The sequence below is a fragment of the Stegostoma tigrinum genome, chromosome 25, assembly GCF_030684315.1.
Source record: "Stegostoma tigrinum isolate sSteTig4 chromosome 25, sSteTig4.hap1, whole genome shotgun sequence".
Lineage (NCBI taxonomy): Eukaryota > Metazoa > Chordata > Chondrichthyes > Orectolobiformes > Stegostomatidae > Stegostoma > Stegostoma tigrinum.
This window is the reverse complement of record NC_081378.1, coordinates 38,565,252-38,580,500: the sequence shown is the minus strand read 5'-3', so window position 1 is coordinate 38,580,500 and position 15,249 is coordinate 38,565,252. Positions and strand designations below refer to the sequence as shown.

The following is a 15,249-nucleotide window of genomic DNA, read 5'->3' as shown; positions in this document are numbered from 1 at the left end:
TTATTATCATCACATTATGGTTTTGATGAAAGCTACGCTTGATGAAAAACACATTAATGAAGTACAATTGAGGTAAAAATAAATGGAACTTAATTTTTGTTTTCCAGATAATTTTTACAATATTTTATTACTGCATGGAGCGCCTGAGGCTCTCATTAATGCAATTCTGAAATATCCGCAGAATGGCACCTTGCAGGCTGCTGCCCTCAGCAGTCTGGCTCTTTTAAGTAAGCAACATTTCAAATTAAACAAATTAAATTTAAATATATGCTTTGTTTTATATATAATACTTCACCACAACTTCAATCACAGCTATGGAGCAAAAGTTTCCATCATTACAAATGGTCCTCAACAACCTTTGAAGCAATAGTTGCTCACGAGTTCAATAAAAAAAACTGATTTTTGAAACAGCCCCTAGAAATCATGAAGCTGCTGTTATGGAAGTTTCCCTTATTGCTCTCTCCACTTTACCTTCAGACAATTCTTGAAAAAAAACCTTGATTCATTTGCTGACAGCAGGCCATCACTTGATATTTTAGTAAAGTGGCTGCATCTGAGACCTTGGAAAAGAAGAAGTCTGCTATCTTGGAACTCAGAGCACCAAATGTTGAGGGTCTGATCAAATAGTGAGATTTAATTTACAGGAATGAATTAATTGTAAACAAAAATTATGATGCAGAAAAATTGTTTCAGAATAAACATAAATTAAGTAGCCAACTATCGAATCCAATGGCTGTATTAAAACAAAACCAGGAAATGTATTGTAAGTTTGGCAGCATTTGTGATAAGAAAAATAGTATTAACACTTTGGATGCAGAAATCAGAATCTTTGAGGTTTTGTCTTTGTAAAATTTGATTGATCTGTGGATTCCTGATACCTTCCATGGTGTTTATTTTCCTCTCTGCTTTAAACATGTCTGTTATTGGCCAGTTGCTACTCCAAGTGACTGATTTAGCAAAACGTGACATCGTCAGTATAAACTTGACAATATTTTCCTTTTTTACCATGTGCTATGCTGTTCCCTGTTAGAGTGCCACAGTTAACAAATTAAATTTCAATTTCTGAGTGACCAATGACAGTGTTGCGATAATAGTGTTCCTTTAGACTAAAGAAAATTCTAATTCCTTCAATGTATCTTTATGAAGCTGAAACAATATTTGTGAATAAGGATCTTGAAGAAAAAGAAGTTGATCTGTGCTGGACAGAGGCTTGCTGTCGAGCTTTGCAAACATTCAAAGGAAATGCAAAGGTCCAGGTGAGGAATATTACTGTTTACTCACATGAAATGCTTAACTTTCATATCATTTTTAAAAAAATATTCAGTTACTTTAAACTGCTAGGAAGTGAACCAATTTCAATATTTTGGTTTGCTAAATTTGACTGTGGAATAGTCCTGGATTTTTCTAAAAGTTTTAAATTCTGTTGAAGCATTGAAAACCTGCTGAAGAAATTTTTCCTATCCCGGAAGCAGAGTCAATTTTGTAATGTTATCTTAGCTCATTTTTGAAAAATGCGCTGTAAATTCTATAAAGTAATGATCACATCTCATTTTGTCTGTGAGAAACAATAGGAGGAGCTTGTAGATACTCAGCTGAGAGATGCTTTAGAAGTAAGGTATTGAACCTTTTATGGTCACATTAATGTTTAAAGATGAAATTGGAATGTCCAACCATTATCCAGTAAAGCTACAAAGATTTTATGCTTTTCCACAAAAGCAAACTTACTTCCACATTGAAAAGAATTAAACAAAGAAAACACTTCTAACTTAACATAATAATATACAAGTATCTTAATTAGTTTTACTTTTTAATTACCGCACCCCCTACCACCCCCCAAATTCCTTTATAAATTCTAATAAACCTAAAGGTTCATTCACTTCCTTAAGGAACAACCCACAGAATGCCATAGCCCTTCCAAATTCACTTTGATGCTTACTAATGTTTTAGTTATCATTTGAGATATGATATTATAGGGATTCTTTTAATAGTTTGGTTGGCTATGAGACCATTCATTTTTATGAATGGTGCTGTTCCTTGTACAGGCTGTTAGCAGATACCCAACTGACTTCCCACAGCTTTCCAAGCTATGTTTTCTGCCACAATGCTCTGTGAGGGCCACTGTAGATTTCTTCCACCACGTAAAAACTAGAAGCAAATAACCCAGTTAATTTTATCTTTGAAAGTACAAAGTCAGATAGACCCCAACCTATATTCCATATATTGGATGAGAAACTAGTATTTTCTTTCCTTGAAGTGCAGACTTGACATACATATCCTGGTTAACCTGGCTCAGTTATCTGCAGTGTGCACCTAGACCAAAGCAGCAGTATTATTGTCTTCTCTCAAACTGCTTTACTTGCTCTCTTGTCCCTTGCTTGTGATCTGACTGTGTTTAGCCTCACTGATAGAATCCATGGAACTTTGTGCAAGAGCATTGTATTTCAATTAAATGAAATACATTCTCCCAGTAGTAGGTTAGAATTTCTGCTTCCATTTAATTTTTTCTCATTAATCATGTCTTATACACTCTGTAACCATCTTTCCCGAAGTATGAGACCTCACGGGCTAATCTGTGATGCTTTGATCAACCTTCCTTGTCTAGAATAGTCTTATTCTGAAGTTCAGGATGTTCTGCACGCTTCCTTATTTCAGTGAGTGTGTTCCTCTTCCAGGTAGTTGCACAGCTTTCATGTTACACTTGTTCTAAGAAATAGTTTTGCTTTTCTACTGATTTATCATTGAATGGTATCAATGATATGTTTCCTTACTACCGTCCAGTGATCTGTTCAACTTGCAATGTTGGTTGTTGTGTTTTTGCTACGATCATTCTGTATGTTTGTTGATCTTTTATCCGTACTCTGTGGTTTGTGGCTCTGATAACTCTTATGCGCTGTGTCTTTCATTAAAGTTTTCAGGCCTGGTTTTCTTTTTGTGATTTCTCACATGGTTTTATTATGCAGTAGTAATTCTTCAGTGATGTTTATCTCTAATTTCTGAGGCAGACATGGAATTTGAGTTCAATGACCAGTGATACCTCAAAACGTGATAGCCCTTTATGTACTGGTGATAATTTGTGTTGTAAACCATTGTGTTATTTTAAAATGACCCACTTTTCCTCAGTTGAGAGTTACATTTACATCAGGGTTGTTTTATCAGTTTTTCAATCAGGTGTCTACTTAGAATTGTGGAACAAGTAGATGTGATGACATGCACTTAGTTGAATGCCCTGCAGTTAGAAATAGGATCACCCTACAAGACACAGTGTGCATTTCACTATTACTTTGGAAAAAAGGGATTCCAGGATTTTTTGTTTTGCTGTCATTTTTCCTATCTGTGGATTCATCAAAATCATCTTGCGCAAATTGTGGTTAAGCTGAAGCTAGGTTAGCATTTCAGTGGGCTGATGTATTGCCTATTATGCATCATCCAACTGAAGAGTTAATTTCTATTTAACCAGTGATGATTTATTTTTTGTTTAGCTCATTCAAACTAATTTGTAGGATACAAGAAAATTGCAAGATGGAATATTTATTTTGATGTCTACTCATCTTATACTGTTGTGGAATGTATTATTCTATTACAATGCAAATGTGGGCTATTTGACAAGAAAAACTGATTGTTCATTGTGGAATTTCAGGATTCTTAAGAGCATTTTTTTAAACTTTGTGTTTTAAAAAATACACATTTCTTTTTCCCCAAAGCAATTGAAAGAAGAGCTTGTGTACGTCTTGTTATAGATATTCTCTTTCCCCTTCCTCACAAAATGCACCAAAAATTTCTTGGGTACTTGTGGAACCTCTGCAGCCAATGTGTCAAAATTTAAAGTATTCTTAAATCTTTTGCTTTATGAGGCTGACATTTCAATACCAATCAGTTACAATTATGAATCCTCAATCATTTGGTTCTGAAGTCATAATTACACTGCATAACCATGAGTCGTTGTGCTATAATGATGCGTTCTGAGTATTCTTTCATTTGCAAATGTAAGTATTAAGATGTGAATTTCTCAAATAATACTAATGAAGGATATACATGGAAAATTGAATAATTTACAAAGTGCAATGCAATATAAGTAACTTGATGTATGGCAGGTGTGAATGAAAGGTTTGTTAACTCTGTTCCCAAGCCTGTATGTTGTGCAACAGAGATTTAATTTTCTAACTTTACATTTAGCTTTTCATCATAGTGTATAAAATGATACATGTTGTCAAATTAGATTGACAATATTATAAATTTCCAAGAATACATTAATGGAGATGCACCTGACATTGGTTCAGAGAGTCATTACAGTCATAATCATGAGAATCAAAGTTGCTGCCAGTTTTGTTGGAGAGAAAATATATAGTTCTAATGAATTAAAAATGTAAGATGCTAGTCTGCAGAGCATATAGAACAAAGATCAACATGGACGTGATCACTTGATATGCAATGTTCTTCTTTCAGGAAGCAGCTTGTTGGGCACTATACTATCTACTTCTGTATCAGAATGATCTTCATACAAAGTTTGAGGATGAAGAAGCATGGTACAGACATTTAATTTGTTTTAAGCTGTGCTTAGCTGTATCTTCAGTGTACATGTAACTTAAATGTGTTTTGAAATGTTAGTTCTTACTTGTCTAATTCTGATAAGAATGTGTGAAAGAAATATCTTATTGTACTGCAGCTATCCAGTTTACAGACTGGTGATGACAGCGATGTTACTACATTCCAATTCAAAAGAAGTGTTTTTAGCAGCGGCAAACGTTCTGGCAACTTTGGCCGACAAAAGTGGTGAGTTAAAAATGAAAAAGCATCCAAGAAAATAATAAAGCAAGCAGTTTTGTTTTTGACAATGTTTTGTTGAATTTTATTTAACAGTACAAATCAGAAGGCTTCTCTTGGCAAAAGGGATACATATCAACATTCTAGACTTTATGAAAAAGCATTCAGACTCTTATGATGTTCTGGAAAGTGCCTGCAAATTCCTTAATAAACTGTTTCTTGGAAGGTAAATGTTGGTTTTTTTTCCCAAGTAACAAAATATGTTTTAGAACTATTGCGATTTCAGCACAGATTTACTTTGCAGTGTCCAGATATTGGGTTCACAAGCATATGCAGTTAGGTCATACATCAGCTGTGATCTCAATGAATGATGGAACAGGCTCAGAGGTGAATGACCTATTCCCCTTCCTACATTCCTATAAAATTGAAAATGCTAGAGATACTGATTTGGTGAGGCAGCATCTATGAACCAGTGTTAATGTATCAAATCAATTACTTTTAATCAGAACCAGAATTGGTATGTAGGGGACAATATAAAGTACATATGTGAAGTGGACTTTTTAAGTTTTTTTTAAAAGTAAAAAGGAGAAATTTGATCTGTGCCTTTAGAATGAGTCGTTCACAAAAAGAGATTGTGTTTGGCCATTGGCCATTGGTCTATTTTACTTGCAGTCTGTTACAGTCAAATTAAAGCAGGAAATCTTCTTGCATCATCTGTTTCACTATCACCTGGACATTTAGAATACTTTTTAAAAAATGATCAAACTCTACAGCGGTCATAACAGTTTTTTTGAAATGTCATCAACTTATAAAGCGGTTAGGAGCAGAAGTAGCCCCTTTGAACCTGCTCCGCCATACAATATGATCATGGCTGATCATGCAACTCAGTACTCTGTTCTCAGTTATTCCCTATACCCTTTGATTCCTTTAGCGATAAGAACTATATATGTCTCACTCTAGAAAACGTTCAATGTTTTGGCCTCAACAGCATTCTGTGGCAGAGAATTCCACAGGCTGGCAATTCTCTGGATGAAGAAATTTCTCCTTATCTCAGTCCTGAATGGCCTACTGCATGTATTTGTGACGCCTGGCTCTGGACTCCCCAGTCATAGGGAACCTCCCTTCAGCATTTACCCTGTCTGATCCTGTTAGAATTTGATAGGGCTCTAGGAGCTGTCTAAACTGTCTTCTAAACTCCAGTGAACATAGTCTTTGCTGATCCAGACTCTTTTCACATGTCATTCCAGCGATCCCAGGAATCAAGCTGGTAAACCTTCATTGCACTCCCTCCTGAGCCAGGACATCCTTCTCTTGATTAAAGAGACCAAAACTGAGCACGGTACTTCAAGTGTGGTCTCACCGAAGCTCTTTACAAGGACAGAGATAATGGGAACTGCAGATGCTAGAGAATCCCAAAGTACAAAGTGTGGTTCTGGATGAACACAGCAGGCCAAGCAACATCTTGGGAGCACAAAAGCTGATGTTTCGGGCCTATGATGAAGGGCCTAGGTCTGAAACGTCAGCTTTTGTGCTCCTAAGATGCTGCTTGGCCTGCTGTGTTCATCCAGCTCCACACTTTGTTATCTCTTTACAAGGACACCCAGGTCTTGTTGCGTCTCTCCATTTCTCAAACTATTACCATTCAGATAATAATCAACCTTCTTATTTTTGCCACCATAGAGGATAAGGTCACATTTATCCATGTTGTACTTCACCTGCCATGTAGATGCTTAACTTGTCCAAGTCACACTGAAGCATCTCAGCATCCTCCCAGTAGCTCACCCAACTCGAGTTGTCTACAAACTTGCGATATTGCATTTAGTTCCCTTATCTAAATCATTAATATATCCTATGAAAAGCTAGGGTCTGAGCACTGATCTCTGCAGTATACCATATGTCACTGTTTGCCCCACTCAGGGGAAAATACCCATTTATTTCTATTTTGTGGTTCCTGTCTGCCAACAGTCTTTAATTGTTAACTGCTGATCTCATAGTAAATGCTGCCTGACTTGCCAAGTACGTCCAGCATTTCTGTTTCTATTTAAGATTTCCAATATCTGCTTTATTTTCCTTTTATTTGGTATCTTTTTGCTTTCCATTCTCCTCTAGAGGAATAATTTAAACTCCAATTGCAACATTGCCGAAATTCAAAACTTGATATTAGATATTATAAATGCAAGCCTACTTTCTACCATTCCAAGATCCTGGGTAATCGTACTTTATTATTGTAAGTTCAGTTTTTCTACCTCTATTTGTGGCCAGTAGAAAAGATGGGGCAGAAACCTTATGATTTTATTCTTCTTATCCAGTTAAAAACTGTGCAGTACTTAGAATAGTGTTTATTTTCTCAGTTTATTGGTTGCCACATTATGCTGTTTCCCTTTTGGCATTACTAAGATCATGAATGCGTTGGTAATGAAGTTCTCTTTTTGGTGCTCACTCTAAATTGAAGAAATATTGTACACTGATAAGAAATTATTGCACAAATGTGGTTCAATTGCAAAAAACATTGCAAAGCTTGACATTTCAGGAACACTTTGTGATAAACTCTTAGTAGTGGGGAAGAAACAAAATGATATCGGTTTTTGTTACTGCTGTTGCAAGAATACTGCTAGTGTCTTGATGCCTCATAACCGCCTTGTTCCGGTTGGCCATATTCCACACTGGATCTGCATTTTTTTTATGGGATGTGCAGTAGAAAGTACAATCCTGAGAGAGTTGATGTTGACATTTCATTAATCATGTCACTGACTTCAAGCAATGAAGTAGTTAATATTTTTATTTCTCTATTCTGAGAACTTGCCACTCGTATGCACCATCATGCTTTGTTAAAGATGCAGAGTAATCATAGAGTACAGAAGATAGTTGCTTTGTAAGAGCCCTACTGATCATGGATTTATCCATGCTGTTGATGCTGTCCAAGTGGTGAGGCAGGCAGCCTTTTCTAATCAGTCATCCTCTGATTACCTCAGGATCTATTTGCAGACATTATGCATTGTGCCCTTAAATATACACCACTCTTCATGAGAACTGGTATACTATTAGCAGAATAGCTGCTAATAAAATACTTGTTATGCTAATACAAATGGAATTTGGAATGTTTTTATAAAGTGGACTTTTGCAAATGTTTGCATTTGTTAGTGACATCATCTAACTTGAGGTGGATTTGGGGCACTTTTTGTTATTTTGCATGTTGTGCTCAGTGCCAATAATTCTTACTTCAGTTATAATTCATGTTCTTTTCAAAAGTGGTCTTTAAAGGGTAGCCTCCAATGTTACAAGTCTAACTGTTATTGGCAACAGTGTGGGTTTCTTATCTTCGCAAACCTGCTCCACTTGTGATTTCTTTGAATGAAGTTACGGTTTTAGACTGGAAAGAATGAAGATGCTGCTTGGCCTGCTGTGTTCATCCAGCTCTACATCTTGTTGCCCCCTATGCATGGTGTCTTGTACATTGGAAATCAAGATGCAACTGTCCAAAACTATTCACGATGGATTCTCACAGCAGTAAATGAGTGGAAGATTATATACACATATTCTGCTTTGTTTCAAAATTAAAATCAACTTATATCAGGAAAGGTACAGATATTTACAACAGTGACTTTTGATGCATTAAGCTGCAAGGTAACATTATGAATATTGATTGTTTGTTTTTTTTCTTTTGTAGAACTTTGAATGAAATAAAATGAATCTGAAAAATTATATTCTGCTGTATTTTGATTTTATGCAATTATTTATTTTTGTCTTCATTTCCTGTCATTTCAGTACACTGAGTGTGGATATCATGAAATTAACGTCACGTAGAATAGTAGACATGTTGAAGAATAGTTCACATAACTCTTCTGTACAGCTTGAGGCCCTTAAAGTCATGTCACACATTATTTCTCCTGGTAAGTGAGGGAAAAAAAACAGACTTTGTGTATATGTTAGTAAATTAATGCTTTTTAATACAAAAAATCTTTATTTATTCACTAGTATTTTGTGTCCCAACTGATTTTTTAAAAAGTTATGTTAATGGACACCTCTGACTATTTTTTAAGTACTGGGGAATTTTGGTGGAATTTTAGTTCTAGCTGGAGATGTGAATTCTCTGGGCAACCGGAGATTTGCACAATCCGTGTGTCATCAACTTGTAAAAGCCACCAAAGGTTGAACTTTTAAGTCTCATCATTTCTTTGATTTTAAGACACTTGAATTCCTTATTATCTGATTTCAGCTTAATTATTTTAAATATGTATTCATCAGAAGAATTTACAAGCGTATGAATGTGAAAGTGAAAAACATTTTTATACTGTCTGAACAGAATATGCTGCTTAATTGTCCAGTCAACTCTGATTTGGAGAGATGTTGCTATGAAGAGTGCACAAATTAAATGTGGAACAATTTAAATGTGAACCAGGGAATTTGAATTTTGCTCTGAACCAGAAAATGGCTATCACTTCTTTTGTTCAGTTGAAACAAGTTTAATATGTATTCATGCTAATTTTGATTGCAACGTATTGCCCCCTGTGAATTAGTATACATAACTTCAAGTGCAAGCAAGTAAACCACCATAAGAGTCCAAATGACGATCCAAAATTAGTTGTTAGTGTAATTCTTCGCATGCTTGGTATTATTTAGCAAATGTTGTCCGGACGACTCTTATCTAATGTTTGATGCTTCTTTAGAGCATGGGATGCTTGTATACATAAGTACCTTACCTATTGCAAACACCTGAAGGGTCATGTTTGTCAAAGGAATGTAGGTTGTGCATGTCACATTCACACCAGCATTGACATTCATGTACTATATCACTCATTGTGTGATAGGCACACGTCTTTCTGACTTGTGGCAGCATTCTGCTACTGGCAAACACCACTCATTCACTGTCAAACACCTCACTTAATCTTTTGCTGAAGTTTTTTTTAGAAATCTGACCTTTTGAGTATTATCTGAGATAGACTGCATAGTTTTCAGGATCGCCGGTGGAGGCTTTAGATCTGTTTATGGTTTGTATGGCATTCAGTGAGCAATAGTCTGAACTAGGTGGCCATTTTTTGCAGGATGGCATGCAGCTTGTACAGTGAGCAAATGGCCATATTTGAAGTTGTGAATGAGGCCAATCTTTTGTTACGTGGGACTGCACATTTGAGCAATAATTAGTTTTTTCACACTGCTGCTGTGCAACGTGCAAATTCTGTTTGCCACTAACAGGATGCTGCCTTAAAACCAAAACCACACCAGTCTTTCTCTTAAATATGATATATGAACTTCAGTTCAAATGTGATGTTAACTATATATGCTCTATGTCACAAAGATTGGCAGAAGACATAAAATAGCATGTTCCTTCAGTTGTTTGGAACAAGCAAAGCGCTGACTCTGTCTGACCATCCTGTGTTTGCAAAACTCTAAACACAATGTCCAATATTAAATGTGAATTCATGATCGATCAACGTTTGCTAAATAATGCTGAGTTTCCGAAGAATCACACTGACAAACGATTTATGAATGTCAGTAGAGCTTATAGAGTAGTAAACTTGTGATTATTAAAGGTTACATATATTAATGCACTGGACCATACTATTTGAAGATAAAATGAATTGTGCATACACTGTGCTTGTTTTGACTGAATAAAATAGGTGAAGGCCTTTCTCTGGCTCCGATCAGATTCAAATTATGTAATAAGGACTGAAAAAAGGTGTGAGTGCTGTAAATCAGGAGGAAAAACAGAAATTGCTGGAAGCTCAGCAGGTCTGGCATCTGTGGAGAAAAAACATCAGAATTAACGGATCGGGTCCAATGACTGTGTTCCTCGGAACTGATGGTAGGCTGGGAAAATGTTGGTTTGTATGCAGAAAATGGGTAGTGGGGTGGGTAGGGAGTAAATCATAGGATAGAGCCTGAAGAGAGAGAAGAACATTTGGATAGACAGAAGAGTTTATAATGATCTGGCTAGGAGGGTGAATAATAGTTAATGGGAACTGTTAGTGCCTAACACTAGCCTACTATTACATACTATGTGATAGCAAGGTCTGGTGTATAGCGTAGGGGGTGAGGACATGGGAGAGTTCAGACACTAAAATTATTGAACTCGATATTGAGCCTAGAGGGCTGCAGGGTCCCCAAGTAGAAAGTGAGGTGTTGCTATTCCAGCTTGCGCTGACCCTCACTGGAACACAGCAGCAAGCCAGAGATGTTGGTCAGGGAACATGGTGGTGCGTTGACAGGTAACAAGTAGTTCAGGGTCTTTTTTGCGAGCACAACGTGGATGTTCTGCACAGCGGTCTCCCTTTCAAATTTCCTAGTTCAAGTTTAAACCAAGCTTGGCAGTTAATCTTCTGTTATCATCTAACTTTTACATTCTTCGTGGTGATACCTCGACAAATCAGTGTGCTCTACTCATATGATTTGAAACTAATGTTCTCTTTTACATTGGTATTCTTGTGGATTGTCCTAAGTACAAGATGAAAAGCTTTGACAAAAATGTTTCTATTTTAAATTATTGTGCTGTATTGCTTGACTTGTGTGCCATCTTAAAAAAAGGTGATGTGGAAAGAGATTATGATTTGACATTGTTGAAACCAGTGTTGAATCCTGTGTTTGTTCAACTGTCTGATGGGAGGACAATGTTCTGTTTCTGAAACCATACACTCAGCCTACTTGCATGGAACATTGCAGAAGGCGAAGGACAGAAAGGTCAGTGGAAGTGGGTTCGAATTAAATTAACAGATGGTTCATAGCCAGAACTATGGACTGAATGGAGGTGGTCTGTGAATTGGCCTCCTATCTATTTAGTTTTCCGTGCAAATAAGAATACATCATGAGCAGTGAATACAATATAGTAAATTGAAAGAAGAATGAATAAATTACTTTATTAGCTGTCTTGGTGCTTGAAAAATAGGAAGTGTTGAAGTAAAAGGGCAGGTGTTATGTCTTCTGAGCTTGCATAGGAAGGTGCCATGAGAGGGATTGGGTTTGCTGGTGGTGATTTGAGATGTTGCACAGGGAACAAATAACCCCTTTGGAATGTGGGAAGGATAGGGAGTAATGGGCAGCATGCTTCAATGTGGCATCATTCTGTGGATGGCAGACATGTTTTGAATGGAAAAGCTGGTTGGATGGAAAGAAAAGCCAAAAGAAGCCTTTTCATGTTTTTGAGAGGGAGGAAGGGAAAAGGTTGAAAGCAGAAATGCTAAACATGAATCTGACAAATTCAGAGGCAACCATGCTGGTCGCCACGCAGTCCTTGGTTGCAGGGAAAAAAGAAAGACGTGCCAGACACTGGAGTGGAAGATGGGCTGTCACAACAGATGCAACAGAACCAAAGATGACCTAGTGCTTTATGAGAGGAAATTTATTCAAGGTAGCTTTGGGAGCCAGTGGGCTTAAAGTGGATACTGGTAGCTAAAAATGGAGTCATTGAGGTTGGTGAAAGGAAGGCAAGAGTCATCTACAGGCTATGTTAAGCCAAGAAAAGTGTAGAAATTGGAAATAAATTTCTGAAATTTTCCAGTTCAGCGTGTAATCAAGAAATGTTACAGATACAGTCATCAATCACAGAAAAATAGCTGATGGACAGGTCCTTGGTAGGTCTAGTACAAAGTAAGTTCCAAACAGCTCCTAAGAAGTAAGCAAAATTCAGACCTGTAGATATTTTCATAGTTATGTGTTTTTCTTGGAGAAAGGAGTGGAGTTAAAGGAGAAGTTGTTCAATGTGAGAAAATGTTGCTGTGAGTAGGATGATGAAGGATAGGGCATGTTTGGGCTTCTATTCAAGGAACAAGCTAAGAGCACCAAGGCCTTCTGGATTTAAAGTCTGATGAAAAGAAAAGAGTTAGAAAAGGAAACTGGAAGCTGTTGAAGTGATGCAGGATTGGGTGTGAATAATGGAAGACAAATAGAGTAAAACAGGAAGGAAAACATCTGAGATAGCAAGGTGTAGAGCTGGATGAACACAGCAGGCCAAACAGCATCTTCATCCAGCTCTACACCTTGTTATCTTGGAAGCTTTCCTGCTCCTAAGATGCTGTTTTGCCTGCTGTATTCATCCAGCTCTACACCTTGTTATCTCAGAGCTTTCCTGCTCTTAAGATGCTGTTTGGCCTGCAGTGTTCATCCAGCTGTACGCATTGTTATCTCAGATCCTTCAGCATCGGCAGTTCCTATTATCTCTGAAGAAAAACATCTGGTTGTGAGTAACAGGTTGAAATTATGGTTTTACTAGGGCAGCCTTGTTCTAGCTCTGATAGGAGGTGGAAGTGAACTGAGAGTTTGGAGGCTGGGAATGGGGGCTTGTTAGTAAAAATTCCAAAATATTTGATGTCAGTGCCAATCTTGCAATAATGGCTTGATTTTCAAAGGTGAGATAATGGTCCAGGAGAAAGTATGAGAATGTGTTAGACAGTTGGGACAGTATTTTTTCTGTGGATGACTGAACAATGCTGTTAGACTGAAATGAGGTCAGAAGCCCAAATTCTGGGATGAATTTGAAGAGTCCATTGGACCTAATAGTTACAGAACCATTGGAGACCCATACCACTTCTTTGTGGAAAGCCTGCCTTAAGTATTAGGCAATCTAGACAGTGACAGGCCTCCCATAAATTCAGGCCTCTGAAAGGGAGGACCTACCACCCCAAGAACAGCCAACCAGAAGTAGGTTAGAATAAATGGGAGCATTTCAGAAATTTAGGGTGGATCATGACACATTTGCAGTCCTCAGTGGAAAGATCAGAGCGGTTAAGAGACTAGGGGGTCATTAGACTGTGAGATTTCTTTTTTTGGAATTGCCTCTCTACAGTGAACACAAGGCAAAGACCTGGGAACTAAAGACATCATAGTATCTTTTAAGTAGTGCTATTTTTGGTTGCCAAGGGAAAGTAACACATTGAATGGAGTGCTGTATATAGGTGAGGTCCTTTAGTTTATGTCAGCATTTCATTAAGCAATATATCTGTGATAAATTCCCATAAGAGCATTGTTTTTAAAAGTGTGGTGCAGCATTAATGTGCTGAGCATGTTGTGAATTTTCTTGGTCTGGCCTACAGTTTACCTCAAAGGCTTTTAAAGGTTGTACAACAATTTACTTTACTACTTTCCAAGATTTGACCTACATTTTTGAAAGATGCTTTAAATCTAGAATAATAGCCATTTCGAATTGGCATCTCGCAACAAATTAATAAACTTGCAAGATTGATAAAATTGGGGTTTAGATATATTGTAATTGTTAGCAACATTAGGTTACTAACATAATAATACAGCATTTAAAAAAATGTTATCATCTTTGCATGGTTATAAAGATTCAGAAAAATATTGATCTTAATTTTTAATTCAAAGGCGATCAAAGGCATTTGTGATATACTGGGCCCATGAATGGAAACTATTACAGTATCAACACCAATAGAAGACGTAAAAATGCTAATAATAACAATGAGTGGTGCTCTGACAAATGTTTAAGAGTAGAAAAATCAACAGTTTATTTCTATCTACACGTGTACTTGCAGAACCCTCTCATCATTAGTTGAAAGGATGCAATTTTAATGTGGCAGTGCAAAAAATTATAATAGTAAAAATATTTTGACAAATAGAGAACCTGATCTTTTAAAGAGTCTTGCAAAATTCAAAGGATCCGTTTGCATCCAGTTGAGAATGCCAGCAAATTAATAGATCTGGTTTTGAGCTGTGGTCACACGCCGTGTATGAAGTAGATTATCTGTTCAGGCTGTTTTCTCGTCTGGACTTGCATAATTTTGTGCTGATGTTGCCACTTCAATGTAGTAAACAAATTACATTGTATTATTTACTATTATTAATAGAATGTATTAATTTTAACTGTATTTTCTTCGACAAAGTATATGTTTTTTTAACTGGATAAACTCTGGTCATGCTCAAAGAGAATGGCGGAGAGATAAGGAGAATATTGTAAACAAAAAAGGAGATTTCCTTGAATGAAAACAAAGCAGAAGGAAAAGGTAGTTGTGGTAGGTAGTACAGCAGAATGAAGTTGAAACTTAAGATGTCCTAATTATTCTGAAGAATACACCCAAATGGCGAATGTTTTATGGGACTTTCTGGTTTTGTGATATAATCGTTGGGATCAAAGCTGTAACATTAAAATTTTGAATAGTGCAGGAGAGAGATTGGAATGAGAGCCAGGGTCATCATTAGTGATTGTGGAATATTTATGCAACATTTTCAGCGGAACATTAAAGGGTGTGAGATCATTATTGTAAATGATGACATGGCTGTTTGAAGAGTGATCATGATAGGCCAATTGCCTTTATCCTGCTTTTGTTTAAAATTGTTCTCACTCCTCCTGATGTGTATATATAGTTGTTTTATTACTATGTGTCCAATGTCAATCACACAGAGGACATGTTGGATGCAGAGGAAGATACAGATAAGTTTGAAACAACGAAGAAAGCAATTCAAAAACAGTGTTTGTCCAATGGTTTTCATGGATTAGTTCTTGAAGCTTTGAATATGGTAAGAACAAAACAGATTGGTGGTTCA

The 15,249-nt window shown here is 36.7% G+C and overlaps 1 protein-coding gene across 3 annotated transcripts in view; it reads left to right on the top strand.

Annotated features, from left to right (window-relative positions):
- lrrk2 (leucine-rich repeat kinase 2) overlaps window positions 1-15,249 on the top strand; it is a 130,305-nt gene that overhangs the window by 13,326 nt on the left and 101,730 nt on the right. For all 3 annotated transcript variants that reach the window (XM_048554222.2, XM_048554221.2, XM_048554223.2), the window contains exons 8-14: window positions 108-227; window positions 1,147-1,256; window positions 4,444-4,523; window positions 4,664-4,770; window positions 4,858-4,987; window positions 8,527-8,651; window positions 15,107-15,222. In XM_048554222.2, coding sequence (XP_048410179.1) covers window positions 108-227; window positions 1,147-1,256; window positions 4,444-4,523; window positions 4,664-4,770; window positions 4,858-4,987; window positions 8,527-8,651; window positions 15,107-15,222 — 788 coding nt within the window. The remainder of the gene's footprint in view (window positions 1-107; window positions 228-1,146; window positions 1,257-4,443; window positions 4,524-4,663; window positions 4,771-4,857; window positions 4,988-8,526; window positions 8,652-15,106; window positions 15,223-15,249) is intronic.